The sequence below is a fragment of the Pocillopora damicornis genome, chromosome 2 (genome assembly GCF_964200805.1).
Source record: "Pocillopora damicornis chromosome 2, jaPocDami1.2, whole genome shotgun sequence".
NCBI classification, from domain to species: Eukaryota; Metazoa; Cnidaria; class Anthozoa; order Scleractinia; family Pocilloporidae; genus Pocillopora; species Pocillopora damicornis.
The window spans coordinates 13,423,351-13,437,481 of record NC_142671.1 but is presented as its reverse complement, the minus strand read 5'-3'; the positions used below and the strand labels follow the sequence as shown (position 1 = coordinate 13,437,481).

At 37.4% G+C, this 14,131-nt stretch overlaps 2 protein-coding genes across 2 annotated transcripts; both read right to left on the bottom strand.

Moving 5' to 3' along the window:
- Positions 1-1,829: 1,829 nt before the first annotated feature.
- LOC113674857 (uncharacterized) lies at positions 1,830-4,065 on the bottom strand. The gene is made up of 2 exons (XM_027191355.2): positions 3,879-4,065; positions 1,830-2,978 (listed from the first exon to the last, which is right to left on the bottom strand). The coding sequence occupies exons 1-2, from the start codon at positions 3,965-3,967 to the stop codon at positions 2,090-2,092; spliced, it is 978 nt and encodes a 325-aa protein (XP_027047156.2). The 5' UTR covers positions 3,968-4,065; the 3' UTR covers positions 1,830-2,089.
- A 5,988-nt stretch (positions 4,066-10,053) lies between these two features.
- On the bottom strand, positions 10,054-14,123 carry LOC113674855 (cystinosin homolog). The gene is made up of 2 exons (XM_027191353.2): positions 13,277-14,123; positions 10,054-12,463 (listed from the first exon to the last, which is right to left on the bottom strand). The coding sequence occupies exons 1-2, from the start codon at positions 13,757-13,759 to the stop codon at positions 12,047-12,049; spliced, it is 900 nt and encodes a 299-aa protein (XP_027047154.2). The 5' UTR covers positions 13,760-14,123; the 3' UTR covers positions 10,054-12,046.
- Positions 14,124-14,131: the final 8 nt, after the last annotated feature.

The following is a 14,131-nucleotide window of genomic DNA, read 5'->3' as shown; positions in this document are numbered from 1 at the left end:
TCTTGGTAAAGCCGTTTCCATGTCCCTCGAGGAGTAAACCTGATAATCGTAATCTGCTTCTCCTAAACCAAAAAACTTTGAGACGTCATCTTCGCTGACGCTGCGCAGATGGTTGCAGCCTTCACAAAAGACTAATTCATTGGTGTTTAGAAGCGATGAAAATGCAATCGTTTCGAAAGGCAGTTCAGCCGGATTTTTACTTTGGTTATCTTTTACGGAGTCCTTCTCTCTTGAGTTCCGAACTTCATCGCCTCCTTTCCGTTTTGTATCGTCACTACTACAATTTAAGGTGTTAGATATGTTTAATGAAGATCTAGCTCGATAACCATCCCTAAAGTGGCTTGAATAACCTTCCAGTTTTTTCTTTCTGACACTACTTGATTTGCTTCTGTGCATTATTTACCGCAAAAGCTGGTTTACCTCATTTGCCCCCCAAATATAATCCATAGATTCCATTCAGCGGGTAAATTTTCTCGAAAGTGTAAAAGTGTGATTATTATTAAACAACGTGTCTGAATTTAGGTTTTCAAATATTACTCGTCTAATAGTAAGCTGCATAGTCGAGAATGTTAACTAGTCTTGTACAAGTCAATAACCTGATTTCACCAAAGAGATAGTTTCCCATTTCATGACGCCAAAGGGTAAACAAGGACAGGAGACAAGATAGCTGACACCGATTTACAAAGTTACAAATAATTAATTTTGCCGACAAGGTATTCAAATTGAAGGAGATTTGAGTTATTAAAAATTCAAATGACTAACGGGCCTATTTTGGTGATGAAAAGAACGGTTTAACGAATGAAAAAAGCGAGATTACCCAAACAAAGAAATAGTGCATCCTACGTGTCGCAGCAACAAAGCGGCTTCTCCTGAAAGGATGGTTATTTTACCAATAAAAACTGGAGGCTTTTAATGTGATAACAATTTACAAAAGATTTTACCATATGATAAGTTAACTTCTGTAAAAATCTCACAAGAAACACAAAAAATCGGACTCGTAACATTGTGGTTCTACAATGCGACTAACCGGTCCAAGAGTATACCAGGACTGAAGACAACACAAAAGTGGTCGAGGAAATATTCAAACTTTGTCTGAAGGAAAAACTTCTTGAATTACCTAATAAAACCTTAACTGAAAAGCATGTGGGAATGAATTTCTCAGCTCGGGATTAGAAGTACGTTCCCTTCAATATCTTACATGATTTAAATTTTTTTGACAACAAAGCTGATCCGTCTCACCATTAAAAAAAATCAGATATGAGGTAAAATCAATATCTCGGTGGTCTTGTAAACACGGGAGCGTTAAAGATAAAAATTATTCATATCATGAATCAAAGAGGTCGGAATTATAAAACAGAAAAAAAATATTTTTAAAGGTAAAGAAACATTTATAAGATACAAATGTTTCGAATATAAGTCAATAAATATTAGTTAAGAAGCAACATCTATCATCTACTGGCAGGTTTTTCTGAGTTATTTCTTTTTTTTGTTTTGTTTTGTTTTTGCGATTTAGTCCACTGGAAGTTGTTTTATAGCTATTGATAATTGATTCAACACATTAGGGCTCGGTAACGTTCTTTGTACTCTTTATTACAGACTCGCTCCCTTTACTCGTCTCGTAACAACCCCCCTAATACGTCTCTATTACGAGACCTCTAATCAACTCTGATAAGACACTACACGCTCTTCACATTCAAGTCATATAAAGAATACTACTTGAAGTATACGAAAGGTAAAGAAAAGTGAAAAGGGACATTGTAAAATCACAGTTTGGGAAGGATAAGGTGAAAATACGATTAGGTCACCGCTCTGAGAAACAAAAGAATCCATAAAATACTCAACAATTTATTTTCAGAGATTGCCTTTCCCTATATTAAATGAGGCAGTTGTCGATATTCAGTGTCTGAAAGCTTTAAATGGAGTATCACTCTCTGCAAGTCCTATTCAGTTCCTTTTTTTGAATAACTCCACAACCAGATAGATTTACAACCCTTTAGATTTTCAGTATCATATACTCCAAATTTGCGTTTTAAATTAAAGGAACCAGACAGAAATGAATGACTTTTTTGCTCACAAACCGAAACTCCTGTCAGTGCACAATGACGGGAAATGTAGTATTTCTTTTTGCTTTGAATCTGGACCTCTCGGTAAATTCAGTGACAAAAGTGTCGTTCCTGCTGTTTCCTTGGAGACTTGGTAACCTGACGTGATCTGTAAGATAAGAATTTAACTTAGTCTGCGCAGGCTCCACATATAGAACCTCGCCCCTAGTGGGTAACAATCTTGAATGGAAAGGTTTAAATACGTCCTTTGTCGTAAAGAATGTCGCAGTTTGTCGTTTTTCTTCTTGATATTCTTGCTGTGGACAATCCCATGATCCTAAGCCGTCCAGGCAACCACATAGAGTGTGGTAGGAACTGATGCGAACCAAGGGTAGCTTTTTTTCCTTTCTGAACTTCCTCTGGTCTCGATAGTGGGCCAAATATTTTGATATTGGTAGTAGATCAAACTTTTTTCCGTCTCGAACTCCCTTTGTGGCCCTATCCGTTGACAACGTCTTCTCCATGAACGGTGTTAATGGAAGACCTCCAACCGGACTACCTTTGCAGAGTATTGGACTCTTCCTATGCGGAAGAGATTCATGAATCTTCTGATTTTCTACCCAGGACGCTTTTGTTTTTGCCATGCGTGATAAGATATTTGTTCTGGAAACTCTATCCGGAGAAGCCTCTGAAATGGAATGGACAGACCGAGTGTCATCCAGAGCGCATGTGCTGGTTGGAGTGACATAATCGTGATAGTTGTTTACGTTTTGGCGAGAGTCACTTGGTGCTGTCATTGAAGCATAATAATCCGTCTTTGGTGCTTCTGTCTCTTTTGTCAAAGATTGTTCGATGGACCTATTCTTGGTCGGACTGTGTGGCACTTCAAAGATTTTGTTCCTGTCAAAGGCTACTGTGACAGTTTTGAGGTTTACCCTGAAGAATTTAAGGTTAAATTATTAAAAAATTGAGACAAGAGTTGTGAATTTGTTTAAAGCGCCACATATAAAACCGGACATGTAGAGGAGGTCTTGATTAAGTGCGTTAGCATAAAGGTATGCCTTTCTTCACAAGTTTAAAATTTGATCCTAACCACGGAGCAAAATACTTCTTTCTGAAACAATATTTACATCTGCCCTCTAGGTGCTTACATTACACGTTTCTGTAAATTCTGAAATATTTTGCGACAGCCATTTTAGAAGGCCACAAGTCGCACAAGATGTGTATTCGACTTTCAGACTTAACTTTATTTATGAGTTGATAAATATAGTTTTACCTTCGAGCCAAATGATTACTAAATTGGTCATTTAAGTACTCTGTTCAAGAACCATTAATCATGCCCCACAGTAACAAATTCTGCGTATCTGTTCCATGTCGTTAGTCTCTGACTTTTCTGAAATACCGTTTTTATCAAATTCACCCTTATATAAACGCATCATGGGTCCTCGATTCCTTCGTTCAACTCTGAAAGTGGGAGAAACACTGTGGAACAAACGCGAGACCACATAAAGTGAATCGTTTAACATTTTTCGTTGGCTGACCTTTTCTCTGTTTGAAGTCAGTTGCAATCAGTACAGCCATACTTCAATTCCTATCAGTTAAACATCTCGACCGCAAATTTCACTCGAATTTCCAACCAACTGACTTCGAACTACCTAATAACTAGTGATCTCATTTCCTAGGACCGTGCTTTCTAGTGACTGCGAATACTCGCAAAAGGACCAAGCTTTATCTCGGTTTGAAGGATTGACAGTGAACATTTTCATCGGCGTTTCGTTGTTGTCCGATGAGGGATTTTAGTCAACACTAAACTTAACTCGATGGATTGCCACTTACTTGTGTTGACAATCCACTTGAGAGGTACCGGGCCTCCATATGCCTTGTGCATCTTGTAGTGTACGTAAATGGCTACCTTTGAAGGCCATGACGGGGAGGAATAGATATGCGAATAAAATACTTCACTTTCACGGCTGTCGATGTGCGACTTCTAACTGCACTGAAGTGTTGCCGGGTAACAATACGAGTCATGCTTTGATTATGGAAAACAAATGACCAGTCGGTTGTGGCTGAAGAACAATTGACTGATTCTTTGAATTATTTGCATATATATTACTCGGCTTGACGTTAGCTTAATGGACATTTAATAACACTTCGAGAGAATGGTTCCACCATCAAAAAGAGTCGCAGTAAAGACATGCCCTTTCCTTTGCATCTTCAGTAGCATAGTTTCAACCTACTAACTGCCTCATATACAAGAACTTTTGGAAATAACTAAAGAGGTGATATAGTTAAGTGTATTCGAAGCTCATGCCAAGTGAATCAATCTATTATTCCAACCAGGCAAAATTGACTGATTATACGACACTTCAAGGATTAAACGAAATATGAAATTACAGGGCTGTCCAATAAAAGAGAGGTCACGCCAGTACATAATTTGCAAGGAATATTTGATGCCTTCGTTAACTTTGTCAGTACAGCCATTTAACTTCGGCCGGTCCCTTAGTTTGTTGGAAACTAAAATCCTGCAAATAATAAACAAACACTTTTTTCTTGCTTTGAATACCTGACTATTTCACATATTATACGGTTGTTCCCTGATCTGCGCGACTGTCAAAATTGTACGTATCCAGTATTTGACACGCTCACTAATTATTGGGAATGACAAAAAGGATTAAGAAGCACGACGTTTAATAAAAATCCAAAATTCAAACCTTATATACCACTTAGAAGACACACGAAAGGACAAAAATTTTCGTCGGACGATTCGTATTCCAAATTTAACACAAAGTTAGGTGATGTGAGGCTGTTTGCTTGATATTCTCAGGGTATTCTTTGTTCAATATGTACAAAATTATACAAGAAAAGTTAATTGAGGAGATGATAAATGTCGAGTCTCATCTTCAAATAAAAAAAATCACATGGTTGATCCAGGTAATACGTAAGACTCATGAGGAATGTGAACCTTTTTTATAGCTTTAGTTGGTAAAACATCACACTGCGAAATTTGAAGTATGGAATTGAAAATCCTATGGACAACCTAGATTTCAGAATAGAATAATATATTTAGAATGAACAATGGAATAAATAACATATTTCTTTTCAATAGAATGAATAACATGTTTCTTTGTTAAATAGTATCCGCAGCAGTAAATTAGTGTCACCCTGCGGTAATTCTTACGTTTAGCCCGACTCATAATGATCGGCACATATAAGTCATATAAATCTTGAGCAAGTTCAATAAATTTTCTGAAGACACCAAATTTGTTTAAAAAGTTAATTACTGATCCGCTCGTCACAACCGCGGGCTCCGGTTTCTCATTCTTCACAGTTCAGGACATGTACAATGAAACCATGACAACACCATAAGGTTGTCTCTTTCTCTTAAAACTTAGTACCTATAAAAACTAATACGTATACGGATAAAAAGAGACACATTTTATCTATAATTATATATTAACTAGGAAAGAAATGATTCTTCGATCCTAGAAACGAAGCAATTTCACAATAAATATTTATTCTATTGTCGTTTTCGCTTTTCGAGCCTGAAGATTTTCCGTTCTCCTGGAATTGTGTATATTCATCTCGTGTACGGTCTAGCGTTAATACAAATTTTCATCGGTGCATCGTTATCACAATCATTTGGATCAAAACCAAGAACATTCCCGCTTGTTGCATTACGGTATCTACCATATAAATTTAAGCTTTTTGGTCGTCGTTCAACTCTTGACGGCAAAGGCTCTGTAAGACGAATCGCCCTTGGACAGTACCCGTAAGGTCTTTTATCCTTATCATATTGAAGACAAGGGTACAAGGAATCCATTTTGTGATTGAATCTTTGCCTCAATTTACCACCATTGCAGTCAATACACAAGTCTTTCCCAACAACCTCGCAAAATGCCTTTCTCATAATATTATTCCTACACAACTGATTTGAGGGCTTGACATAAGTGTATGAGGGAACGCATCGGTCAAATCGCAAGGCGTCGTACTCCATTTCATCGGAGTTTTCTGGCAGTAGAAAATAATTTCCCGGCTTGAATTCAGGAGAAGGAAAAAACTTATAACTTGTCTTATTGGACGCTTCGGTTTTTAGATCTCTCAGAAAGTTACCAGTTTGTTGAAAGCGCCCAGTTTTAACCCTCTTTACTTTTCTGTATTCTTCGTTGATCCAAGCTTCCATTCTGCTGAATGATTTCGGTTCGCAATGTTTTTCACCGAAGATGAACAAGTCTCTGACACTTTTAACGTCTTCATCATAGCCGGAAAATTGTGTTCTATCTTGGATTTGTTTACTTTGAATCTTGGCCGAGATCTGATTACTCCCTGTTTGTATTTTAGCGTGCTTTGAATCCATCTTTGCTGTATTTCCCGAAAGTTCACGAGAAAAATAGAAAAATGCTTAAGGCTTCAAATGATTGGGATCGAAGTTTCTCACGATAGACATCTTCAGCCGTCGGTGGTGGTTGAAGCTTGATAATTTATTCATTTTTCGGTCAAATTTGCAAACACCTGCTCTCAAAATTTGTCCTTCTGTTTTAACATAAATAAAATCCCGCCGCAATAAGTAATTTTTCGAGTAGTAGCATCAGTCTAATCTGAAATTCTCGAGCCAGTTACAAATTACGGTTGAGAGAGCCTAGCCTAAGAAATTTTCAATTTATAAATCATTCTGATCTCAAATAATATAAATATATATATAACATATGTAGTAATTAAAGGAGAAATGGCTTCGGCTATACCGTTGATTGGAATACAACGAATCAAAGGTTCTCTTCAATTTTCATGCGCCTTAACATTCAAAAGGAGTATGTCAGATAAACCTTGGAAAACAATAGAAAGAGATATAAAAAGCTACCCCTCATATCAGTAAATTTTCTGAAAAATATGGACCCAAATAATACAGATAATTAAAAGAACCTTAAAGCTATAAACACTAGTGGTATAAGGCAACTGAGCTGTTCTTAGGCAGTATGAAAGTTTCAAACAGCCTTTTCAAGCAGTTCGTGATAATAATCAGTGACTCAAAACGTACAGTTATTTAGATGAAATGAAGGGGGGAAAAAGAACAGAGATCCGGCATTAAAAAAAGAGAAAATTGGGTCCTTCATGTAGTTGAGGATCCCCTGCCACCCCAACCATGTAATGGCCGAAAGCCGGCCCGAAGGACTAGCTTATTCTTAGGCTACTTTGAAACATTCGTTTTGGCTCCCATACACTTTAACATTCACAGAATTAAGATAAGAATCCTTTTTCTCAGTTCCGCAGGGTCTGCACTGATCATGTGCACTTCCAAGGAAGTGAGATGACATTTAGCATTTGAGTAACATTCAGACCTTCCTCTCTGGGTTTTTTCATCGTCGGCTTCCTTTCATTTGACTCAGACTGTTTTATGTCTGGTAAGACTTGGAGGCCTTTCACATTTATTTCTTTACTAAAACTTTTATTTGCCTGGTAAGCAGCAAAAGATTCCAAGGAGAAAACTGAATCAAGCGACATCGAGCGATTCTTCCTGAATTTTACCAATTCTGATTCGCTGACCAAATTTGTCTTTCTCTCTGCATTCTTGAAGCAACCTAGGAGGACATTTTCGTCAGGGTGAACAACGTTCATCGGTGCAGTTACGATGAGCTCCGAAGGCACCGAAGTTGATGACGACGTCAAATTCGGAAGGGAATCGCTCTTGGCAACAAGAGGAAGTAGCCTCACCCGAAACTTGCTCTTATAGCGTTCTGACGCTGCTGGGTAGGCTATGTTTGGAAGAATATCAGTCCTCTCTTTCTCACATTTATTTTCGTCTCTTCCGGAGGTGTTACCTTCAACAGGTTCTTTCTTTAAGTTGACCTCTTTTGCCTTTTTTAATTCCAAGCGTTGTTCGCAATTCATGTCTTTGGGACTCCCGATACCTTGGTCGCGTCTCGCGTCTTTTAACACGGTATGAAATACAACAGCATCATCAAAAGAAGGCATTTTTTCTTTGTTTCCTTGGCTCGTCGGAAATGGTTTTCTTGTGTTATACAGCGGCGGTATTCTTTGAGGTTTGTTCTTCCTCGGCCCGCTGTACGGGTTAGTCCTTGTCGAAAATGGTGTTTCGATCACGTCTCGCCCAAATTCCATGTTCCTGGTCGAGAGACAACTTGTCAAACTCCTGTCCTGTAAGACCGACCAGATTTCTTTCCAAGGGCTCGGGTTGAGACTCCTTGGTGCTTCTTTAGCTGATCCCGATAAATTCATTTCACTTGTATTCTCTTGATCGCGGCGGTCGGATGACACACATACGCGAAGCTCACATAAACTACTCTCGCCCTGAGCGGCGCGTGCGTCGGTTTTACCACCGTCTTTGCTAGTACAAACGTTCTGTCCTTGTGGACCGGACTTCATGCTAACTTTTATTTCAGCGACATCTGAATCCTGAACAAAATTGTTATAGCTGAGCGCAGTTCCCTCTACAAGGATTTCAGATTTATTGTTGCTCGGCCCTCTTGGATAGTTCCTTATTAATTCCTTAGATGTCGCCACTTGAGGATCCTTCGTTATAAAATATCCGTCAGATATTCTTCTTTCTGACATTTCTTGGCCTGTTCTCTTGTGTTTTTCCCTCTTTGAGTCAATATTCCGTGACATCAAGCACCTCTGTAGATCATCTTCCATGTCATAGGCACTACTTGAAGCCACGAACAATTTCCTCTTCGAAATCTCTTTTCTTTCCGTCATAAATTTGCCAATCATTGCAACAACAAAAAATCCTACACAACCCCTTCCAAGCGATTGCGAAAATGTCTGTAACTCTATAAACACAGACTGGTTTTGACTAACAATTAACGGTATTTTCCAGAACAAAAAAGAACCACGACAATTGGCCCGACATTAAGACAAGTGGTGAACATGTGATAAAATAATTTCAGACCAGCAGCAGTATTGTTTAAGGGGTGTCGAGAATGCATCCCAAGAGAATGTCATTATTAAAATGCTCTGAACCCATCGAACGCTAATTACGACTCTAAGAGGATTCTTGGACCGCGAAAAGTACCTTGACAAGAAATTTGACAGGTTTTTTAGACTGGAAAAAACAACGGTAGGAGATTTGTAAGACAAGTTTGTATGACAAGAGTGGTTTATTGCACGAGCTAATGAGTTTCTGGTCAACGTTATCAATTAGATCAAGCAATCAACCTTCGAAGCTAAAAATAACAAACAAACTTTACAATGGACCGGTGCTAGTCGAAGTAAACAACAAATCAAAATGATAGTTTATCTAAAATATCCATGAGAAATCCACGAGAACTTTTTCCTTATGAAAATGTGACCCCAGTAAGACGGGTATTTCACTAAATGATTTGTTACCTAGCCAATACGACCTTTTAACTAGGAAATTGATTATGCTCAATCAGCCGTGAAATGAGTTTTAGAAGTAATTAAACGCTCCGCTTAACCCTTTACAACTGAACATCAGCAAACAGATTCTCCAGACCGTTCTCCTACCATACATAAAGGTGCTGACAATGAGAGTTTGTTTACCAATCATGAGCTTATTTCTATCATTTCTTTTATTCTCGGGGGTGACATTGCACTGTAGGAAATTAATGTCTAGTCACTCCTAGGGATCAAACAGTTAATCATACATCCTGAAAGAGCAAAATAGTGGTAAGCTTTACGATATATATTCTGTAAACCACTCAAAATTAATGGCAATAGATCTTCGTCAAGAAAACCGCTTTGCTAGTAATCAGAAAATAATACATTAAGCCCTTTAGTGTCTCCTAAGCGGATTAGTTAAACATGAAACAGTCGCTGTCAGCTGTGTCATAGTACAAATTCCTCTTTGTATTACAAGGACACTTCATTGATTAAAACTTGTCACCCTAATGACCATGGATATATATAATCATAACATCTTCATCAAACACCTTTAGACACTTTGATGCAGTGTTCAGCTATCCTGTGTGCAGTTGCCCCCACACCCTCCAAAAAGCTGAGGGCTGGAGACTCTAGGGTTAATGACAATTGAAGCCTGTTTCCTTTAAAAACATTTAATCTGTTAATTATAAAATAATTTTCTTGATTCACTTCAATGCTGTTTTTGTGAGCAAGAAAGATTTGTTTGTATATCTATGTCTTTCATCCTCTCATTGATATATCTTGCACCATCCACAGATTGGGGTGCAAGTCTTCAAAGTTACCCAAACATCAGTTCTGCTCACCACACTCAGTGCATTTGACTTAATATTTAACATTTACAATTTAATCGTAAAAATCCCCAGAGTTCATGAGAATATTCAAATCAATCAGGTGCTTATAATATTCATATCTAATAATATGTCAGGTATTTTGCAAACCAGTGCACTCTCCATTCTTGGTGTTACTTTCCAGGAAGATTGCAGATTTACTGCAAATGTAAGAAATAAGCTAATTAAAGCTAACAAATGTCTTTCTATACTTAGATCATGAAGGAAAGAGGATTATACTGCAGCAGAAGTAGACTATCTATCCCTTACTTAACTTTTGGTCTATCAGTCTTCAGTGCTATTGATGCAGAGCTTACAACTGTACAGTGTTTCCTGGACCCATGTCACAAGCAGAGATACATATCTAAGGTGGTAAACAGCTATGATCTATTAGAAATACAGGAAAGGAAAATAATCGTCCAGGTAAAACATCAAGAGAAACATCCTCTGAGAAACCTTATACCTAAACTGAAGGTCACAGAGTACAATTTAAGACACAAATCTAATCACCAGCCTAAATTAAACACAGACAAAGTGAGGAACCCCTATTTTAATCACCTAATTTTTAAATATGACCCAGCTTTGTAACTGGTATTTTGTACATTTTTAAAGATAATTAACTTTGTAATTATTACATACAATGTAACTTTGTTCTAAATTGGAAGTTTTGTAAAGTAGGATAAGTAGTTTTTATCTCATGAATTAATAAAGACTATTATTATTATTATTATTATTATTATTATTATTAATAACTTAATCAATGTATGTCTCACTTGCTTACCAAACATTTGGAATAAATCCCATAAAAATTCCCCTATTGTAGTAACTGATACTTTCCATCAAAAATAACTTTTGCACTTCAAGAAATAGGTATATGTGCTTTGTAACGATTAATAAAGGGTTTCAAGTCCTTGTATTCTCCTAAACATTCCCATTAAAATTTGCTTAGGGTTTTAGGGTTATGTGTTTGTATAGTGCTCATCCTTAGCACATAAATAGGCTATACTTAGTTATTTTAAAGTTTCTTTTCCTCAACACTGACCTTTTGAGTAAGATTTTCAAATATGCTCTTAACCCTTTAACTCCCAGAAGTGATTGAGAGGTAACTTCTCCCTATAATATCCACATACTATCTAGCAAAGAGGTAATGAGAATACTTAAACTTATCACCTAGAAGTTGTTTTCCTGATCTAACACCAAATTCTCTTGACTAATTTAGAAGCAAATATGTAGCAGCTAGAGGGGAGAATTAACAATCAGATCTTGGCAGTGAAAGGGTTATGAAAAGTTTTAATTCCCTGAAATTCTGATGACTTAGCCTACCTTATGGATGACTTTGGTTGATCATATTAACATACTCCCAAAAAGTTACCTCTAACACATTATAAAATCATTTTTCTAGTCACTTCAAGTCAGCTTTCCAAAATTAGGCATCTCTGCATGCAAGTTGGAAGAATGTATTCGCAGTACATAGTAATTCCAATAATGCTCTGTAGTAGTTGTACCACAATGCAGACTTGAGTTTTTGCCTTAATTATGTGGTGTAATTTTAAGTCCACTTTCAATTCCAACAATTAAAGATTAATATGTACACTAAAATTTAGCCATTAAAAAATTCAATAAATAAAAATTCTTTGTAAAGATAAAACTATCAATAAAAATGTAGATTATCAAATTTTTGATTACATTTGTTTTCAAATGCATATATACAAAATCAGATCATCCCCTGTTGAAATCAAAATATAAAACATTTGAGGATTGTTTTTGCTTTAAAAGAAAAATTTACACCAAAGACTCCTGAGAACCAGCACCACGTTGGGTTGTGCTTTCCTCCTCTGAATCTTGAAAACTTATCACAATATAATCTCCATCCTCAGCATGGACATTTACTGTATAAAACTCATTTGACCTTTCACCTCTTAACAGAGGTTCTTTCTCACTATCACTAGAACGGTGTTCATTTCCCAAATAGAACACATAATGTTGCCAAATGAGGATGATGTTGAATAAGAGAGTGGAGACAGCAAGTGCCATCTTAGGAATGTTCCCAGTTAGCTGATTGTTGCTGTGTTCAATGAAGCAGTAAAGATCCATCTGTAACAGACTGAGTACTCCTCCACCAAAATCCAGCAGCACTCCACCAATATGGAACCCCTCTGTGGATTTGCGTTTGAAGTTGAGCCACACTTGAGGTGAATACTACAATAGACATGCACAAAAAAAATTCACAAATTGATTAATTCAAATTCCAGCAAAGTTCTTAATTATTATAGGGATTAAAATGCTTTACAGGAAAATTCCCGTTCTTTGCAAGATCAAATTAACAAATTTTAGCCACGCCTCAAGAGAAAAGTCACATAAATCAAGCCACCATGGAAAGATAAATAAAAAAAAATAGTGCGACCCTGCACAGATAAGGGGTTCATTTTTATACAGGCCGTATTACAATTAAATAACCAATGGTTTTTATACCAAATGAAAAAAATTGTTGCTTTCCGTCCAGTCCAGTACTCATTATCATGACGTGCAAGGCTGAACTCATAAGAAGAAGGAAAATCAAACCAACACAGCACAGAACAAAACAAAGCAACTAAAATAAAGGAGTGAATGAGTAATTCAGCCAACCTCTAACAGTCTGATCCACGTGAATCAAAATCAGTAATAATGGCTCTAAGTGTATTCCACGACCTCCCCTTCCTGCTAGGCCACTTGTTCAAACACAACATGCATCACTGATTACGCAAGCATGAGATGTCGAGCCAAACCACATGGCGTCATTTGAAACAATAATAATGCCTAAGTCGTAAATATTATTTCTGAAATTGAGATGAACCACGTGTATTTTTCAATGTAACACCATTTACTAAACGCCGATCTGGACCTATTACGAAAAATGCAGCATGGTTCAAGCATGGACGTGTAGTTAATCTTTAACAATCTAATAAGCTGATAATTTAAAAATTAGTTTAAATACGATGGATTCGTTTTGGTACTCAATTTATTTGTACTCACCGTCCCAAATGAAACGATAAACTTAACATATCCACAATACTGAAGGACCACAAACCACGAGCCGAGGATGCCAAAAAGGCTGAGAACAGTTAGTACAACGAGGGCCAGTAAGCAACCAGCACAAATGGCAATTGTGCTACGATGAATTTCCTGCGATCCCCGATCGTACATCAAGCACTGTATGCCCTGAGTAGTAGTACAGGCAAACGCTACGATAGAGAATACCACGTCTGTCAGCTTGACCGGGTTATCCTGATCTAAATTAGACATGATCGCCTTCGGGTCGAAATAGACCGTCACATTGTAAATCATGTAGGTAATATAACTGAGAAAGAAGTAAGCCCACATGTCGAAAGAAAAGCCAACCACACATTTTCGCCTCCAGTTTTCATAAATTTGTGGGAAAAACGATACCGTCCAAGACAAAAAATAACCCCAACCAACTATATCGGCCACGGTAATGAGCGCTGCTGTATTCGTCATGCTTTGGCGAGTTGCGGCAGTTTAAAGCAAATGGAGAATTCTGCAGTCCTTCAGGATGGTTGTGACGCAAAACTTTTTCACCAATCACTTAAAAATTCGATCGGTGTTTGTTTTAACCTGTAATTGTGACCGTCCTTTTGTGTGTCACTCTTTGTTTACGGCTGCGACGAGCCATTTATAGGAGTCTATGTCACGCAACGTATGAAGTGCTGCGTTGTGAGATGCGCGGCCTCGATCGGAAGAATGACGTGAAGCTTGCAAAGACCACACTCTTCGAGCTGGTTATAATGCTAAGGGATTCATAAAATTCATGAAACAGAATCAAATTAAATAAAACAAAAAGTACTTCAAAATTTGCCTCAGCTTTCACCC

What these genes read in the sequence shown, in the direction of transcription:
- LOC113674855 (XM_027191353.2), bottom strand. Translation starts at nt 13,759, where the DNA reads ATGACGAATACAGCAGCGCTCATTACCGTGGCCGATATAGTTGGTTGG. An exon ending in TTATCGTTTCATTTGGGACG is followed by an intron (nt 12,464 to 13,276) that starts GTGAGTACAAAT and finishes TGTCTATTGTAG; the next exon opens with TATTCACCTCAAGTGTGGCT.
- LOC113674857 (XM_027191355.2), bottom strand. Translation starts at nt 3,967, where the DNA reads ATGGCCTTCAAAGGTAGCCATTTACGTACACTACAAGATGCACAAGGC. An exon ending in CAAGTGGATTGTCAACACAA is followed by an intron (nt 2,979 to 3,878) that starts GTAAGTGGCAAT and finishes TAAATTCTTCAG; the next exon opens with GGTAAACCTCAAAACTGTCA.